This window comes from Crassostrea angulata, chromosome 10 (genome assembly GCF_025612915.1).
Source record: "Crassostrea angulata isolate pt1a10 chromosome 10, ASM2561291v2, whole genome shotgun sequence".
In the NCBI taxonomy this organism is placed as follows: Eukaryota; Metazoa; Mollusca; class Bivalvia; order Ostreida; family Ostreidae; genus Magallana; species Magallana angulata.
This window is the reverse complement of record NC_069120.1, coordinates 21,617,729-21,635,074: the sequence shown is the minus strand read 5'-3', so window position 1 is coordinate 21,635,074 and position 17,346 is coordinate 21,617,729. Positions and strand designations below refer to the sequence as shown.

The 17,346-nt window shown below is 31.5% G+C and overlaps 1 protein-coding gene across 3 annotated transcripts in view; it reads right to left on the bottom strand.

Annotated features, from left to right (window-relative positions):
• Positions 1-6,341: 6,341 nt before the first annotated feature.
• LOC128167671 (beta-1,4-galactosyltransferase 4-like) overlaps positions 6,342-17,346 on the bottom strand; it is a 29,579-nt gene continuing 18,574 nt past the window's right edge. For all 3 annotated transcript variants that reach the window (XM_052833517.1, XM_052833520.1, XM_052833519.1), the window contains 6 exons: positions 14,953-15,021; positions 14,415-14,644; positions 8,815-9,005; positions 8,568-8,690; positions 7,664-7,759; positions 6,342-6,697 (listed from right to left, as the gene is read on the bottom strand). In XM_052833517.1, the coding sequence (XP_052689477.1) occupies positions 6,574-6,697; positions 7,664-7,759; positions 8,568-8,690; positions 8,815-9,005; positions 14,415-14,644; positions 14,953-15,021 (833 nt within the window). In that variant the 3' untranslated portion in view covers positions 6,342-6,573. The remainder of the gene's footprint in view (positions 6,698-7,663; positions 7,760-8,567; positions 8,691-8,814; positions 9,006-14,414; positions 14,645-14,952; positions 15,022-17,346) is intronic.

Below are 17,346 nucleotides of genomic sequence, written 5' to 3'. Positions count from 1 at the left end.
TCACCAACGTACACGTATTTTCTTTGTAAAACTGGGTCCGTAGGACATTATTCATTTTTACGATAAAACATATTCTATCTCCACTCTCCTAACAAATCTTTGCATATAATCAAATATTGTTTGTCATCACAAAGACAAAAGTAAGTACTTAGTTAAAATGTAAATTTGTTATTTTATACTTTCTCTCATAAGAAATCATTAATATATATGAACAGAATATATAGTAAAAGTCCAATGAAAATTTACCCGTATTTGTATTATTATTTCTGAGTTTATTCATGCTGATGAGATATTGTGGAAATATAAACTAAAGATCCCGTTAGCGTTAATGTATTGCGCAAGCGCAAGATTGTAAAATTAAAAAAATCCAGGTGATTTCCGGGATTTTTTAAAAAGAATTTTCGTTGATCATTAATTACCGAAGCTTAACTGAGAAAAAATGAAAACAAATTGGTAATCTTCAAGTACCAATGATGTTTGAAATATATAAAACAAAAGACAGTATTCTTAAAGACCAAAAATTCGAGTCTATTATTTTGATATTAATAGTAGTAGAGATTTTTGAAAGCTCTTAAATGCAAAAAGCGCACACTGCATTAACAGGACTATTGACAAAACATAAACAAAGAAAACTGCACGCCACCAGCGCTAACAATCGGGTTCAATAAACAAAACGACGAAAGACTAAACGTCACCTGCAAAAGTTTGATGGGGTCATTTTGATGCATTTAGTTCAATATAGAATGTCACAGATAAGGTAAAGGTAAATTTAGGGATTTTTTTTTTAACCATGCTTACGTGAGTGTGTTAAGTAGCTTCAAGCGTGATAGAAAATAAATGCCGTATTTTGGTTCCTTTTTCGGTCACTATTGCTAAATATATTTGTCGCTCAATTTTACTTCAAATATATCTTTTAGAGTTTCGTCAATTTCCAATTGAAATTTATCGTCATAATGGTTTTAAACTGCGTTGCAATAAAATAATTCGTTGTTTTCTTACTTTCACTGCTCTGGAAATATCTTGAAGTCAGAGTTATATGCCCTTGATTGAGGATAAAACTTTTAAATATGCATGGAGGGTTGGTCTTAAAGTGTAATGAGTAGTCTAAGATTAGAATAGCGGTACTATAATTGAACATCTCTCTCTCTCTCTCTCTCCCTCTCTCTCTCTCTCTTGCTGCATGTTGCAATTTTTGAAGACCCCCCCCACCAAAAACATTTATTATCCGCCAGTACATGAAGCCACTGATGATCGTAAACCAGTAATTGGTGTCAACAGTTTATGTATAAAAAAGATATACCAAGTTGATTATTCAGTAACGCACAGAACCGATAATCTTTCAAAGATATACTAGAGAAATTAAGTAAATATCACTCGTGTTAGAATGAATTGAAATAAATATGGACAAAAAATACCACCTAGCAGAATGTGTGATACATTTACCTTACACGGCCTATGACAGGTGTCTTGTATTCACAAAGTTAGAATTCACGTGGTGAATTATAATGTTAAACAGGTCAACATATTCCGTTTAAAACAGAGAATGCAAACACAAAAAGAAACAGTTTTACCCTTACCTATAAAAACGACTTCGTTATTTGTAAAAATATGAACTTGATATTGATGTAATCACATAATGTTCCAATTAGGACATTGGCAATTCCGACAGTTAAAAGAAATATGTCAATTTTTAACATTTAATTTGTAACAAATTTTTAATGTCCTAAAGTGCAGTAATCCTTGAGGGATACCTTATAAGTCGATTATTGTGCCTTGGATGGTTTTAATATCAAATATATATTCTACAACTGTCAAAACCGTTGAGGCCCAAAGGAACAGCTGCAACAGTATGTGCGCTACAAATGAGATTTCATGTTCCCAAACTCTTCGCCTGGATTTAATCAAGTTATATTAATTTGAGCATATGCACATTCCCAGCCGAATATCAAGCAAATGTAACGCCATTATACCTCTCAATATGTGTTTCCATTTTATAGATGATTTGTTTCAGATTTCTTAATTTGATGCAAACTTCACATACATCATTATATACCATCTGTTAGTTGCGTTGATTATAATTCATAAGTACATGTAGCACATGTACCCTTATGACTCGCCTTATAGCCCTTATTTAGGATGTTTTAAATGAATAATACAAGAATTATAAACGACCTTTTTATGGGATTATTTGACTTTCTTGCAAAACAGTAGTAAATACTGTCAAAATGTGTTAGATTGTAAAGTATGTTAGCCTCAGTATAAAATGTTTTCGTTACATAACCAACCGGATATGCTTTTTTAACATCACCCAAGAGCAAATGTTTTGGGTAAATATATGCACTGATCTTGCTTTCGTTTTAATTCAACACGCCAATATATATATTTTTTGGAATGTTATTGAAAAATTTTAAAGCACCTTTAAAGCAAATAATTACACACATTTATTTGTTTTATATTTCATTTTCTAGGCGTGGTTTTCAGATTTTCACTATCCTATAAACTATGCAAATAATTCAATTACTCTATTTTCATGTCGTGGAATAGAAGTAAACAGGTTTTTCTATTCTTAAACACGCGGCACTGTGTATTTGTTTAAAATAAATTTCAAAAAGCGATAAATTATGTTAAGAATTATTATATGCTTCATTTCATAAACCAAAATTATGTAACACTGGGTAAGGGTACTAGATATACTATTTCTTTAGTGTTAATGGCATGCAGGGGTTACATTTCGCCTTTTTATGCATGGAATTGAATTTTAGCAATTATTAAAAAAAATGTCAGCAATTATTTATACATTGGTTAAAAGTTAGGGGAAAAAGAACGTTAGTTCATTTTGATTTATTTGCATTGATTTGTTGTAAAGTTTATGCTTTATAACCCACATATTTATTTAGATATTATTTCATAAAAAATGCCTTTTCACCTTTTCTTTCTTTCATTTTTTTAATGAATGATAACTACATGACATTAAACATTACACAGGTCTAATATCAGTCCAATGTCTATTTGGAATGTAAAGTGCCATACAAAGTTTTTTTTATTGATTCCGATGGCCACATTGAATTATGAATACTGGTACTTACTTTCAAAAACTTTAATGCAGCTTGTTAAATAAAAGCAATTTACTAAATATTAGCCAATCAGATAGCTAGGAATTAGTCATTTTTTAATATGATATAATTTTCTATAGTATGGTACGAGTTTATAATCATACGACGCAAGACTTTGTAATACGCTGTTCAGATGACAATTTTGCATATTATGCAATATAATTGTATCATACCATACAATACAATATTACAAAATAAGTCCAAAGGAAAAATACAAAACAGAAGCAGAGCATACACGGATCTTTGCAAAATTTATAGGTAGCATGAAAAACGTTAGTCAGCATGCGACCTAGCGGAAAATTTCCATTTTATTGCTGACAAGTTCAGTCATATTTTTTATTATGACCTGATCAGTTTACAGAACCATTCATTGTAAATCATTGAAGTCCTGAGTAGACACAGCCATAAAAAGAGGCAACATAACAGTGCCATATTTCACAAAAGGCCATAGTATTGGCCTCATCGGCATGTTTTATTTCACTCAAGAGTGTTTATTACGTATTTGTCAATGAATAGGATTTTTTCAGAGAGAGAGAGAGAGAGAGAGAGCTCGAGAGAGAGAGAGAGCTCTCTGATCTACGCAAGAAATATAAAAATATTTTAATAAAACTTTCTCAACTACATGTAGTTTTAACAATGTTTATACACGTAATAAAAATATTTTTGAAAATGAAAATGAATATTTTTGAAAACTGTTATTTTTTTTTTCAAATCTGCGGATAAAATTTACTTTTGTCTCTTGCATGAAGGAAATATGATACAATGATATTCTAACATGCAAGTGAAACCTCAAGTTAAATCAAAAAATCTTATATCGCATCTTTACTTCCTTCTGAAAGTCTTTTAAACACCATTACCAGCCTCGTAAAAAGTGGTGCAGTTGTTTTTATATAAAAATGGCTACTCTTGATGTCGACGTAAAAACATACTTCATGTTTCGAGGTCGGTAGCGTGTTCTGAAGAAAATATGACGCAAAGAGACGAAATCAGTTGTAAAAGAATGACAAACTTAATAGTGCTGTTTTTTCAACGAATCTTCGAATACATAAAGGCAATCAAAATATGAGTCATTCGTTGAGTTTGAAGTAAGTTACAGAGCTAACAATTCTTTGCTATGCAAACAAAGCTTTTGTTCACAGTTTGAATGTTGAAGTGAAAATTCCAGTTTTAGACCTAAATTAAATGTTTAAAGTGAGGAACTCTGTCTATTTATGCTTAAAATGAAAAAGAAGATTGACAAATCAGCTTAATTTATAGGATAGGACCTGATATTACAAAGTAAACATACTTATAGTTGAAAACATGCACAGTGCAGTATTAATGTTGTGTGATCAATACAATCAAACATATTAACTTACATGTACATAAAACGATATAAAACAAAACAAATTGTAAATACTCATTTATCAATAAAAATATAAAGAATCAAATATTTCATTCATATGTCTTTAACATTATTTAACCAGCCGATTACTGGTCAAGTCAAGTAAGTAGGTAAAATCCTCTATTATTATGTACATGTATCTAAAAAGACTTTTTGCCTTTACATTGTTTCCAAATATCAGATGCTTGAAATTTTTCAGATAATTTTCAGAACATTGTTTGTTTAACGCAATTTTAATTTTGATAAAATAAATTCAAAGCGAGACGCCCAAGGAACACGGGTTAATTAACGTCACCCTTTAGAATCGCTTAAAGCAGAATGCATTTCGTAAATGGCATTATCCACCACATTTCTCTGTTATCGTCGCTTTTTTGCACCTATATAAGCTGCAAACTTCCTAAAACATGTAGTTCAAAGTATTTCGCTGTAGATGTCTCACCTGTGTGAAAGTACATTTTTTTATGTAACTGTTACTCGGTCTACAAAGGTGTAGTTTGTTTTTAACAAAAAAAAAAAAAACAACAGCAAACACGGGAAAGTATGACTTTTTCCAAAAACGTCATTAAATCATGCAAATTTTTTTTTACTTTTTATGTTTATGATCTTTGATTTTAAAGATGCTCCTGTTATTGTTATTCCCTTGAATCTTTATCAAAATTACCCGATCTCTAACCACCGTGTAAATCTGTTTATTAGTTTACATGATAATGTCAGGATATCCTACGAAACCAGAACCAACTTATTACAGATAGAGAACTGATAAAGTTATTTTCATTTTAAAATAAATTTTACAACACAATGAACTTCATTATAATATTATTTATTTAGGTTGCAACAGGATTAGACCGAATCAGGAGTTTATAAAGAGGGTGTGTGTGTGTGTCATGGGGCAATTATATTGTGTGTATTTCACTGTCCATCCACCCATTTGTTTCACAATGACATTTAAAGGATTTTAAGTGAAGATAGTTGTCCTTCTTGATGAATTATAGTTAGTTGTTTTATAAATGAATTTATTTAACTATGTCCTAGTCTCTCTATTATATCAGCTTTTGACGATTTTAGCTAAAGAAATATATGTCTGACAATGGAACACAACTGAAGAACGAAAATAGGTTTTCAAGGCAGCAACACAAAATAAGAAATCTGACCAATTTTATCAGTGAAGAATTTTCAAAGGAAAAAATTCCACATTCTTTAAAATAAAGCAATCACATGGGTACCTTTCATATAAAATTTATTATAACGGTCTGCTTACTTTTGACAGTAGAGATGGATGTTTTGAGAACAAAATCCGTTCCATCCAAAAATTGGTTATTGGTTTTAAAACGTTGCACAAATTGGAAATAATATAAATATAAGCAATAAGGAATCCTTCTATGAATATTATGAAACGATCATTTCGGTCGGAGAGTGGTCAACCACGCCCCAACCGAAATGATCAACAAAGAATACTCAAAGAATAATTTCTTATTCCTTGAATAACACCAATTTCATTGTTAGTTTCTTTCCTTTCAATTCAATTCTCAAAAAAGCGTTTAGGGGGAGACTTAATTTATTTTTTTTATTTGTAAATTTTAAAAACATGTTTCATGCGAGAAAAACCTGCCCCAAGGTTCCCTGATGCAACATGCCTAAGTTTATGACGGGGTTAATTCAAATAATTTTTTTCGCACTGATGGTTATTTCGCTGTGCATTCCTCTTCTCTTTAACAAATATTTCGAAGTGTTCTTACTTAAGTCTCCAATTCTTCAAAAGATCCATTTTGAAGTTTAGAAAAAACGAACACTTTCTTTTCATATTCTTTTTATTGATATTCTTGTTTTTGGTTTTTTTTCTCAATATACAAACAATACCTCTATGATAGTTGACTTGATCTTGTTTTTGGTGTTATTCGATATGATGTTGTAATGTCGTTAAAAACACCTTTTCTGACCATTTTAACTAATTTTCCAAATCCCAGTTCTTTTTGTTTAATTGTATATTGGTATTGAACATCTTTCATAAGTTGTTATGTTAAGTAAGGTTGGTTCTTTTTGTTTTGCAACTTTTACACTTTATCCTTTGAAATTGTTTTAAACGATTTTCACAATGATATGAATGTAAAGTTTTTTGTAAGTCTTTTGTATTATTTCATATTTCAGGGAATTCAGCCCGTCTTTCCACATTCGGTCTTTTCCTTTACTTATGATGTCATTCCTGAAAATGAAATGATTGTTACTAGGATCTTATATTACGTTTGAAAATCACTTAAAGCAGAACACAATTCGTAAATGGCATTGTCCACCACATTTCGCTTTCATCGTCGCTTTTTGCACCTATATAAACTGCAGACTTCTAAACAGTTCAAAGTATTTCGCTGGAGAGGTCTCACCTGTGTGAAAGTGCATCTTTCATGTAACGTTTATTCGGTAGCAATGTTTTAATATCCAATATACATGTTAATGCATTATTTACGAACACAAAATGCTTATAAATCAAAACATTAATGCGCAAAAGCTATGATAAAAAAGGAATATTACACGTCAGCCAAGAGTTTCAGGCGTGCGATCGGGTGTTTTGAAGGGTTTATATACGTGTGTGACGGTGCCTATTCATGAGTGGTGTTCAACTTTAAAGGAGTCACTACAACTCAAAATAGTTTCTCTAGTCAGTAGAAAATTACTTATTATGAAAGATTGCATGATGCATGAGAATTATATAAGTTCAATAAGCGAAAAGGTATCCAACTTTGGATACAATAATTAAGATTTTCAAAAAATAATTCAGTAAATATGAAGAAAAGCCTTGATTGGATTCGAACTCGTAAAGTGCGGTTCACAAACCTGATAATTTAACCACTGAGCTATGATGATAATCAACCAACTCGATTGATACAAGCAATTAAACAAGTTATTAAAATGCCATTTTGTGACGTAGTGTCTTAAAAAGTATAGGTTTTGATGTAGTGAGGTATATGCACTTTGAATAATGTTAACTTCTAAGCAATCGCTAAGTTGATTTAAAAACACAATATAGTAAGTCTCGTTGAAACCTTCATCTTTTTGATAGTAAGTACCTACTTTTTAATAAAAAGATGAGAGAGAGAGAGAGAGAGAGAGATGGGAAGAGAGAAGTGGAAAATAGGTTTATACAATTATGAACAAATAGATTATACAGTCATACCTCTTCGGATTTGCAGCACCAGGTTTGTGTTCAAGAGCAGAATATCGTCCGACATCGCTTATTGATCGATATACAGACATTTTAGCCCATGCTACCCTGTAAGAAGCATAAATACACTCATCAATTAAGTACCATACTAGATAACGAATGAATGATCAAATTAGATATGACTTGATATGGAAAATTGGAAATAACCACCAATTTTGAAATGATCATCCTTTATGAAATGTTTGTACAAAACACATGCAATGTAATAAAAACAAGTATGTTACAGCAAATTACAGAATACTGATATAAACCCAGGACCCCTTATGCTTAGCGCAAAACTTATACATTTCATTTACTGAACCGATGCTTATTAACCGTTACCCCCTCCCCTCAAAAAAGACTTTATAACATTATAAATGATTTTACATCAATTAAGAAAAGCATAACATTATGAGAACGATGAAAGATCAATTCATATTTACAATGATGTAATTGCAAGCTTTTTCTTATAATAATAACAATATGCTTTATACTTTTTGGTATCCTCTATGCCTTATCTGTAAAAATGCCTAACAATAGAGGTAAAGATTTTTAAACGTGCATTCAGTTTTACAGGGGTTGTGGATCATGGATTCTTAAATTTTTTATCGTCTCGTTCCATCACCAATCAAAACATTGTCAACATTGACCCAGTGGTTTATACCAGACATTCAAAATATTCACAGATGATATGCAAAAATAAACGACATCAACTCATCTGTGTGATTCAAAAGAAATAAGCATAAGGGAAACTTTCATCATTCATATGAAATGATGTTTTATTAGCTTATGAGAAAACGATTGTTTGACATGTGTACATGTGTTGATTTCTTCTATCGCAGAAGACCATTTTGTAGTGGGAAGTAAGAACATAAACCTGTTGTAAAAATCATCATCCTCACCACCCCAACCAAAGAATTCATTTGAAAAACCATTGATAGCCTCATATTGTTCTCGTGTCAAGGCCGAAACACCACCAAAATAGGACGTGTATGGTAACCTGAAGTAGAGCATTGTAAGAACTTGACATATATATGTCTGCTTTATTTTTTTATTTCATAGTATTAACAAATAGATTGCAAAAGGTATAAAGGTAAATCATTGTGATTAAACATCTGTATTACTTGTATTGCCATTTCTCAGAGGCAATAGCTAAATGTTTAGGTTGATCAACAGGACAGGTGTAGATGTTGTGATCGTTTTCCGGGAGGAGGTCTACATCGTGAAGCACAAAGCAGTCGTAGTCAGAGTCTTTGAGAGCTTCTTTATATCCAACATTGAACAAAAAACCTCGATTAAATTCCAGACCTTTAGTCTGAAAATAAAAATATGTACATTTTCTTACTACCCTGTGATAAAATAGTGAGACCTCACGGGTCGGAAACAGATGAATATCACAGAGATAACGTGATGTCAAAGCATCGTATATTACCGATTCATGTGGTTGGGTTTCAGAGGACTTGCAATTGAATTGTTAAAACACAGTACTTTTTCATTATGCGAAACTACTCATCATTATAGAAGAAATATAACGGCTTGACGTAAGTGAACATTTTTTTATATTAATCTTTCGAATAATATATATGAATAAAGTTTATTAGGGCATTGGGTCATTTTAAGCAGCATTTCTTTAAGACAGGGACTGCAACAAAGCTAGATTAAATGAGCATATGCATCTTATTTACGATGCATTAGAACACGATAATAGCTACTCTAAACAATCTTACTAATCATAAAAAACGTTTGTAAAAACGCTTATGACGCAACCGAGGGAGGGTTTATAAAATTTCCTGCAACAACTACCTGGCCTGGCCGTAGGAGAATGCGTAGGATGAATTGGAGAGGGTAGTCTGAACAATAAGTTCGCTATTCATCAAATGTATATACAGTTTAACTTCGATATGTCGAAATGATTTGTAGGTCCGAACGACTTATTCTTTAAACATTTTATTCTCGATATGATATCTCGAATACTCGGATATTTTGAAGTTTTTAACCAGTCCCATCAAGATTGAGAATACGAAGTTGAACTGTAAATTCACTTTGGTCCTAAATACATATTAACTAATATTAATGACTAAACAGACAAACAACTGACCAAAAACTTTTCTGTAGCATGATCAACATATGGTGTTCTCCCCTGAACCGCGTTGATATTTCAAAAATCTTTTAAGATGGTATTGGCATATGTTTCATTACCTGGTCGTGTTCTTCATTTTTAAAAATGCAAGATGGCGTTGTCATGATGTACGCGTAATACAAATTTAAGTTATAAAAATACAACTTCATATAGTTATAATAACGAGTATGACCTGTCTTGCTGTGGATCCATTTCGTACAAGTGGTGCAAATGGCAAATCTGGTATGTAAGTTATATACCAGATTAAATGGAAGGCAGATACATTATTTAGAAGGGTAATTAAATATACATTAGTCGAAGAGGTACATGTAGTGATTTATCGTATGGATCCACCATTTCATGTGTTCATAGTTATCTTAGTTCATTTCTACCATAGAATATCACTGTTTCCCAACAAGGAAATGGCATGTTGCCTTTTTTAAAGTTTCGTTATTACAAGCTGGCATGTTATATAAACGTGAATATTGTTTTAGAGATTTAACCATTTGTGTAATCATGTACAACTTTTTAGAAGTAATTATAATGCCTACGTCACTCCTTGTATTTCTCTTTTTCAATATTGCAAAATTACCTATGGATTACGAAGCAATTCATTTATATGTATGACAAACCTTAAAAGTATGTGATTAAGAATTTCATTTAACAATATGTATATCATCTATGGTATTTATCATTTATCTGTATTTTTATTAAAACTGAAATTCCAAAGAAAAACGGATAAAAATTTGGGGTGGTGACGTTTATGGCTCAGGAAAGAGGACTATTGCAGATTGAACTTGAAGACAGGATTTAAAAAAAATTCTATCGATTTTTTCAGTTTTAGAGGCCGCCTCTTGATAGCAGCGTTTTCTTTATAGACTTGTTGATGTACCCTGACTTAATTTATGTGTATACCCCTAGCGACTAGTTTGTAAGAATCTAGTTCATTACAGCGATCAATCAAAAAATAGGGTTTCAAGAACTTGTTTTGAATTCAGTACATTCATATTAAAAACAAGCATGTGAAACAAAAACTTCATACATTTAAAAAGTAATCTTAAAAAATATAACAATCTTATAAATTTTGACTCAATGGTGACCTTATTTAAAACATTAAGTTTGGAGTTCTTATGGAAAAAATCTCGGAGGTTCAACGCTGTCTTAACGTTGTAACATTGACATGACATGGATATTACTATAGAAGATGAAAGGGACCTACACACAATAAAACATTTTATTGTTTATGTACATAATGATTTACATGACTGTGTATTTTGAATGATTCACTAAAATTTAATGTTTGAAGTCAAGTTACAAGCGAAATACAGAGGAAAGAGGTGATTGCGATGTAAACAAAGCTCGACTCTCATATTTGTTTACAGATAATGTAAATACTATTACAATGCAACTCAAATTTTGACTAATTGATTTTCCTTCCATATTTGTGTAAACATTATATGTTGTTAAGTATGTATTTCCATACTTTTAAATATTTCATCAATAAAATAAATTATTCTCAAGGATTATTTCGAATTAATGTATCTTTAAAAAAAGAAGATACATGTATCATTCAGATGTGGAAATTGCTATTTTCCGGTAATACAATAGCGCAGATAGAGGGGAACGAAATGCAAGAAAATGAACAGTGGTTGATAGAAGTTTGGTTTCAATTTGTTTAAAATAAATGGACTTAAATATTACAAATGATACTGTAAAATCGTACCCGGTTGTTATCTCAAATATTAAGTAATTATTATATTAAACTAAAATCTTTATAAACCTTGTACCAATAATTTTTTAACAAGTTTTGAACAAGTTGACCAAAAGCGTTTGCTTGATCAACAGTTTTCAATTAACATTTTCCTGTCTATATTATGTTACCGGGTACAGTTGTTTACGATTTAGATAAAGATGTTTATAACATAATTAGTAATATGATATAGATAAAGACGTTTATAACATAAATAGTAATCTAAGAGGATAATTAGTTTTGAAACTTAATATTCGAGGATCAAAGAACTACAATGTTGAAGAACGCTTAAATCTAGACTAAATTAAAAACATTTTTGGACAAAGTTTACAATCATAATGCATGGTTTTTCAGGGAAAAAATGGTTGAAAACAGTAAGTCTATGTTCGTCTTAAAATTCGTCTTTTTAAGTAACCTCTGTCATTCATTTCAAGCTTGGAGACCTAATTTGTACTCAAGAAAATCTTACCCCATGTTTAAAACTGGGCTAATCGTTATTAAAACGAGAATAATGAGAGAAACGCTTGTTTACAGCCCTGTTAAGGTGATATAATCTATTCAATGGTAAAAGAAAGCACGCTGTTTAGAATTGATTTAAAAAAGCATAATTTATAGATGCTAAATGCTGAGCTCAATCATAAGTCTAGCATTAGCGGATGTGCAAGAACAAAGTTTATGATTAAGGCTTATTTTAAAATTATTTGCTCTTCATTAAAGTAATCATTAACTTAAAAATTACCCACAAGTTGTCAATAAATGAAGACTCCCTGAATAGATTCTTATTAAAGGAACATGGTCACGATTTTGGTCAAATTCTTTTTTAATTCTTAGCATGGTAAATAAATTTTTATCATTTACCATGCTTTACGAATGCATATCTAATGAGCATTTGCAAACTGAGAGTTAGTCGTAGAGTTATAAGAAAGATATGGGGCTTAAAATTCTTTGTCATGTAAACAAGGCTGTGTCCTGTTTTTGTTAACATTGATTCAATATAAAAGTAAATAAAAAAATCAAGATGCTATGTCTCTCTCCTTAAAAAAATTAAGCATAAATTAACTGCTTCTAAATTTAAACACATTTATTTTAGGCATAAAACGGGAATTTTCACTTCAACATTCAATACGTAAACAAAAGCTTTGTTTACTAGCGAATAATTTTAGGCTCTGTAACTCGCTTATAACTCAATGAATGACACTCCAATATTGGTTGCCTATTAAAAATACCTTAATTAAGCATTGTAAACATTAAAATCTAAAACATATTTTTTGACAAAAATCGTGATTATGCCCCTTTAAAATTTAATAAATTTTTTATTTTACAAATATAAAAACAACTAGACACGATCTCGTTGCGAGCAACGAGGAGGTCTTCCGTCTGATTATATATGTTCTATCTTGATTTTGCTATTTAACAGCTAAACATGCTAAACAGCTAAACATGATTTAGAATAAAAAACAGGGTCTACATTCTAGGGGGCCAGATACTATTTTGTTACAGGTGTAAGAGCTTTGTTCAACAAGTTTAGAAATTCGTCACTGTTCTTGAGATATCTTAGAAGAAAAAGTTTTAGGGGCCGGTCCCTTATCTCCTTATTGGAGCCGCTGAACCAAATGTTTAAGATTGCATGTTGTTAAGTACATAATTTTTAGCATCGTTTCTTCTATACTGCATTTCAATACATAATTGTAAGATAAACATATTTGCTTTTATAGCCTTTCACAAAATATCCCTCAGTAAAGAGGTACAGATGAAAGACTTTAGAGCCCTTTGGTCTCCTCATTTGAAGGGTCAGCCCCTTTTTCTTGATATCAAATGAAAGGTCATTTATATCTCAACATATTTTGTTCAACAAGTGTTAAGAGATTTGTTACCGTTCTTGAGATATATGGGAAAGAACGTTTTAGGGGCCGATCCCTGAACTCCTTATAGGGGCCATTTAACGAAAGTTTGAAAATTGCATATCATTTAGTACATCATTTTGACTATCTTTACTTCTACACTGCATTTCAAAATATATTTCCTTTCTGAGATATGAGTGATCAAAATTCTGGACTTTTGGCCCCTAAAACCCCTAATTACGTAACACATGATAAAATCATTACATTGCTTGGATACATAACTGTAAGATAAACATATTTGCTTCAACAACTGTTCACAAAATATCACTCAGTAAAGGGCTACAGATGAAAGACTTTAGAGCCCTTTGGTCCCTTAATTTGAGGGGCCAGCCCCTTTTTCTTTATATCAAATGAAAGGTCTTGTAAATATAAATCTTTTTTGCATTACAAGTGTTACCAAAATATTTTTCAAAAAGAGATAAACTAAGAAAACCATTAAAAATTACGACGTTTTTTTAGTCTCAATTTTCGGAACCATGCGAGCTTAAACGCCTTTTGAGCATGACAAATATGAACGCAGAGTAGCACATCTACAATCTCTTGTCTACAATCCCTGAAAGTTTGAACTCAATATCTTTTACCGTTTAGGAGGAGATCCCTGGACAAGCCGACCCTCTGGAAATCGTTAAAACGTCATTTTCTCAAGAACGGAAATGACGTCATCAAAATAAAAAAAATGTATTTTAAGTTCCGATTAATATCTATTTGATCTGAAAGTTTCACGAAAATCGGCTGAGTCATTTTTGAGAACTCGCCTGCACGAATTTTGTAAGAAAAAAAATAATAATAGGGAAAAAGAAACCGAACGAAAACAAAAAGGTCTTCCGTTGGAAAACGGAAGACCTTAAATATATTATCGGTAGTAAGAAAAATAAAATGATTTAAAAAAAAGGTTTATTGTATCTGACTTCCAACAACGTAAGAAAAACGATAAAATTACTAAAATATGGTTACCTGTTCCACGACATATATTCCATATTCGAGCTGTTGCTTCATGAGAAAGGCATGCATGTGGTTCAAAAAAATGCCTAAATGACTTTCCCTGTCACGAAATGGAATGAGTATGGCTACTTTCTGTCGAGCCGTACAGTTTTTTGGTTTAAATTTGCCGTCTTTCAGCATCTCATATTTCTTTTCAATGGCCTCAATGGTCTTTGGTGTTTTATCGACTTTTAGTTTTCCAGCTATTTTGTATCATAAGTCAAAAAGAGGAAACTTTTGCATTCATAAAAGCTACTTAGACATATTGTTTACTTTATAATTAACGGCTTCATTATGTAAGTAAAAATTATAAATTGCAACATACTTATATACAACAAAACGCATGATTTCTATTGTCTTTCATGTGTTATTTTATTTTATGTCCTAGTTCTAAGCCTTTTCCAATATTCACGAATTATATATATATATATATATATATATATATATATATATATATATATATATATATATATATATATATATATATATATATATATATATATATATATACCTAACCCGGGAGGAATAAGTGGACACTTTTTAAGTGAATCTTTTTCTTTATTTGTAGATGTTGTGGCATCTGCAAAAAAAAAAAAAGAAATCGAAAAATGTGTTATTTAATTCTTGTTCTACAGTTATAAATAGCGAGCTCTAAGAACCAGTGTGTGCTGGAAAAAGAACGAGCTAAACCTACAGATTTATCAAGAAATATTTTGTCTACGTCCCTTGATGCTCTCTAATGTTTTCACCCGTGGTGCTATGCCAAAAATGGCTGACATTTAACTTGTAATTTGCGGTGCTTTGAGGTTTGAATACACCTTCTGAGTACCGCAACAGCTTTAGTGAGTCTCAAGAGATATTTTACATGCATCCATTTCTTCGTATTTAGTCGAGAGACGTAAACAAATGATCATTGATTTTAACGTATGACGTCACAGTGATCTCGAGCTATATTTCCGGCGATAAATTTAGAGGTGGATCAAGCATCTGTAATGCGTGTACTAGCTTTTTCAGTATAAACGGCGATGGCTGCCTCAGATGATTTGTATTAATTTTTTTTTTTGATTTTGATTGAGAGAGTATTTATAGATATATCAATTAGCATAAGCCATACTTTACTGTCATATCAATCCAAATGCAAGCTAACTTGCATGCATGTACCGTAAGTATTAGAAGGGAAGATTAAATAAATAGGTCATTTTTTACTAAATATAAAAAAAATAAGAAAGAAAAAAAAAATTTAAAAAATCTATACAGATTTTGCATATTGTCAAACCATTAAATTGGAAAATGGGAATTACACATCTACAAACACCTACAAAAAGGGATAAGAATGCAAAAATAGACAAATAAAAAGAATTGTGAGACAGAAAATTAAATTAAATTCAAATAACAAAACAAGAGGCCAATTGGCCTTAACGGTCACCTGAGTAGCATATATCCAATACACAAACTTGTCATGGAGTCTCATATATGCATCTAATTAATAAGGTTTCATACTGGAGTAGAAAAATTATAAATTTGTAATGACAACCACATTTAATTCAAAAAGAACTGTGAAACCTATAATTTTGGTGAAAAATTAAAAGATCTGGTCTACAAAATAATGAATTCAGTTTTCCTTTCAGGTGTGTGGAAGTAAAGAAGATAATTTTTTAACGTTATATGCATTAACATCTATACATCCATTTTGGCCCTGCCCTAGAGTCAAAACCCATACCCCAGGGGACATGAAAATTAAAATTTCAGTAGAGGACTTCCTGGTAAACATAATTATTAGTCGTTTTTTTTATACAGATGTGTGAGAATAGAGAAGAAGATTTTTAAACATTATATGCATTAACACTTTATTGCCATATTGCCCCCCCCCCCTCATGTCCTGAACCCCTGACCCAGGGGCCATGAATTTCACAATTTAGGTAAAGGAGATTGTGGATATCATAACCATGTATTCAGTTTTTTGCCCATATGTGTGGGAGTAGAGAAAAAGATTTTTTAAGATTGAAATCATTTTTACTATATGACCATATTGGCCCCACCCTAAAGCATGAACACCCAACAAAGGGGTCATGAATTTCACAATTTTAGTAGAGAGCCTCATGGACATCATTATCAGGCATTTAGTTTTTAACAAATATATATGGGAGTAAAGAAGAAGATTTTCTAATATTTAATACATTTTTACTATTTGGCCATATCGGCCCCACCCTAGAGCCTGAACCCCTGACCCAGGGGTCATGAATTTCACAATTAAGGTAGAGGCCTTCTTGGACATCATAACCATGCATTTAGTTTTTAACAAATATATTTATGGGAGTAGAGAAGAAGATTTTCTAAGATTTAATACGTTTTTACTATTTGGCCAAATCGGCCCCACCCTAGAGCCTGAACCCCTGACCCAGGGGTCATGAATTTCACAATTTTGGTAGAGGGCTTCATGAAAATCATAATCATGCATTTAGTTTTTAACAAATATATATGGTAGTAAAGAAGAAGATTTTCTAAGATTTAATACATTTTTACTATATGGCCATATTGGCCTCACCCTAGAGCCTGAACCCCTGACCGAGGGGTCATGAATTTCACAATTTAGATTGAGGGCTTCATAGACATCATTATCAGGCATTTAGTTTTTAACAAATATATATGGGAGTAGACAAGAAGATTTTCTAAGATTTAATACATATTTACTATTTGGCCATATTGGCCCCACCCTAGAGCCTGAACCCCTGACCCAAGGGTCATGAATTTCACAATTTAGGAAGAGGGCTTCATGGACATCATAATCATGCATTTAGTTTTTAACAAATATATATGGTAGTAGAGAAGAAGATTTTCTAAGATTTAATACATTTTTACTATATGGCCATATTGGCCCCACCCTAGAGTCTGAACCCCAGGGGCC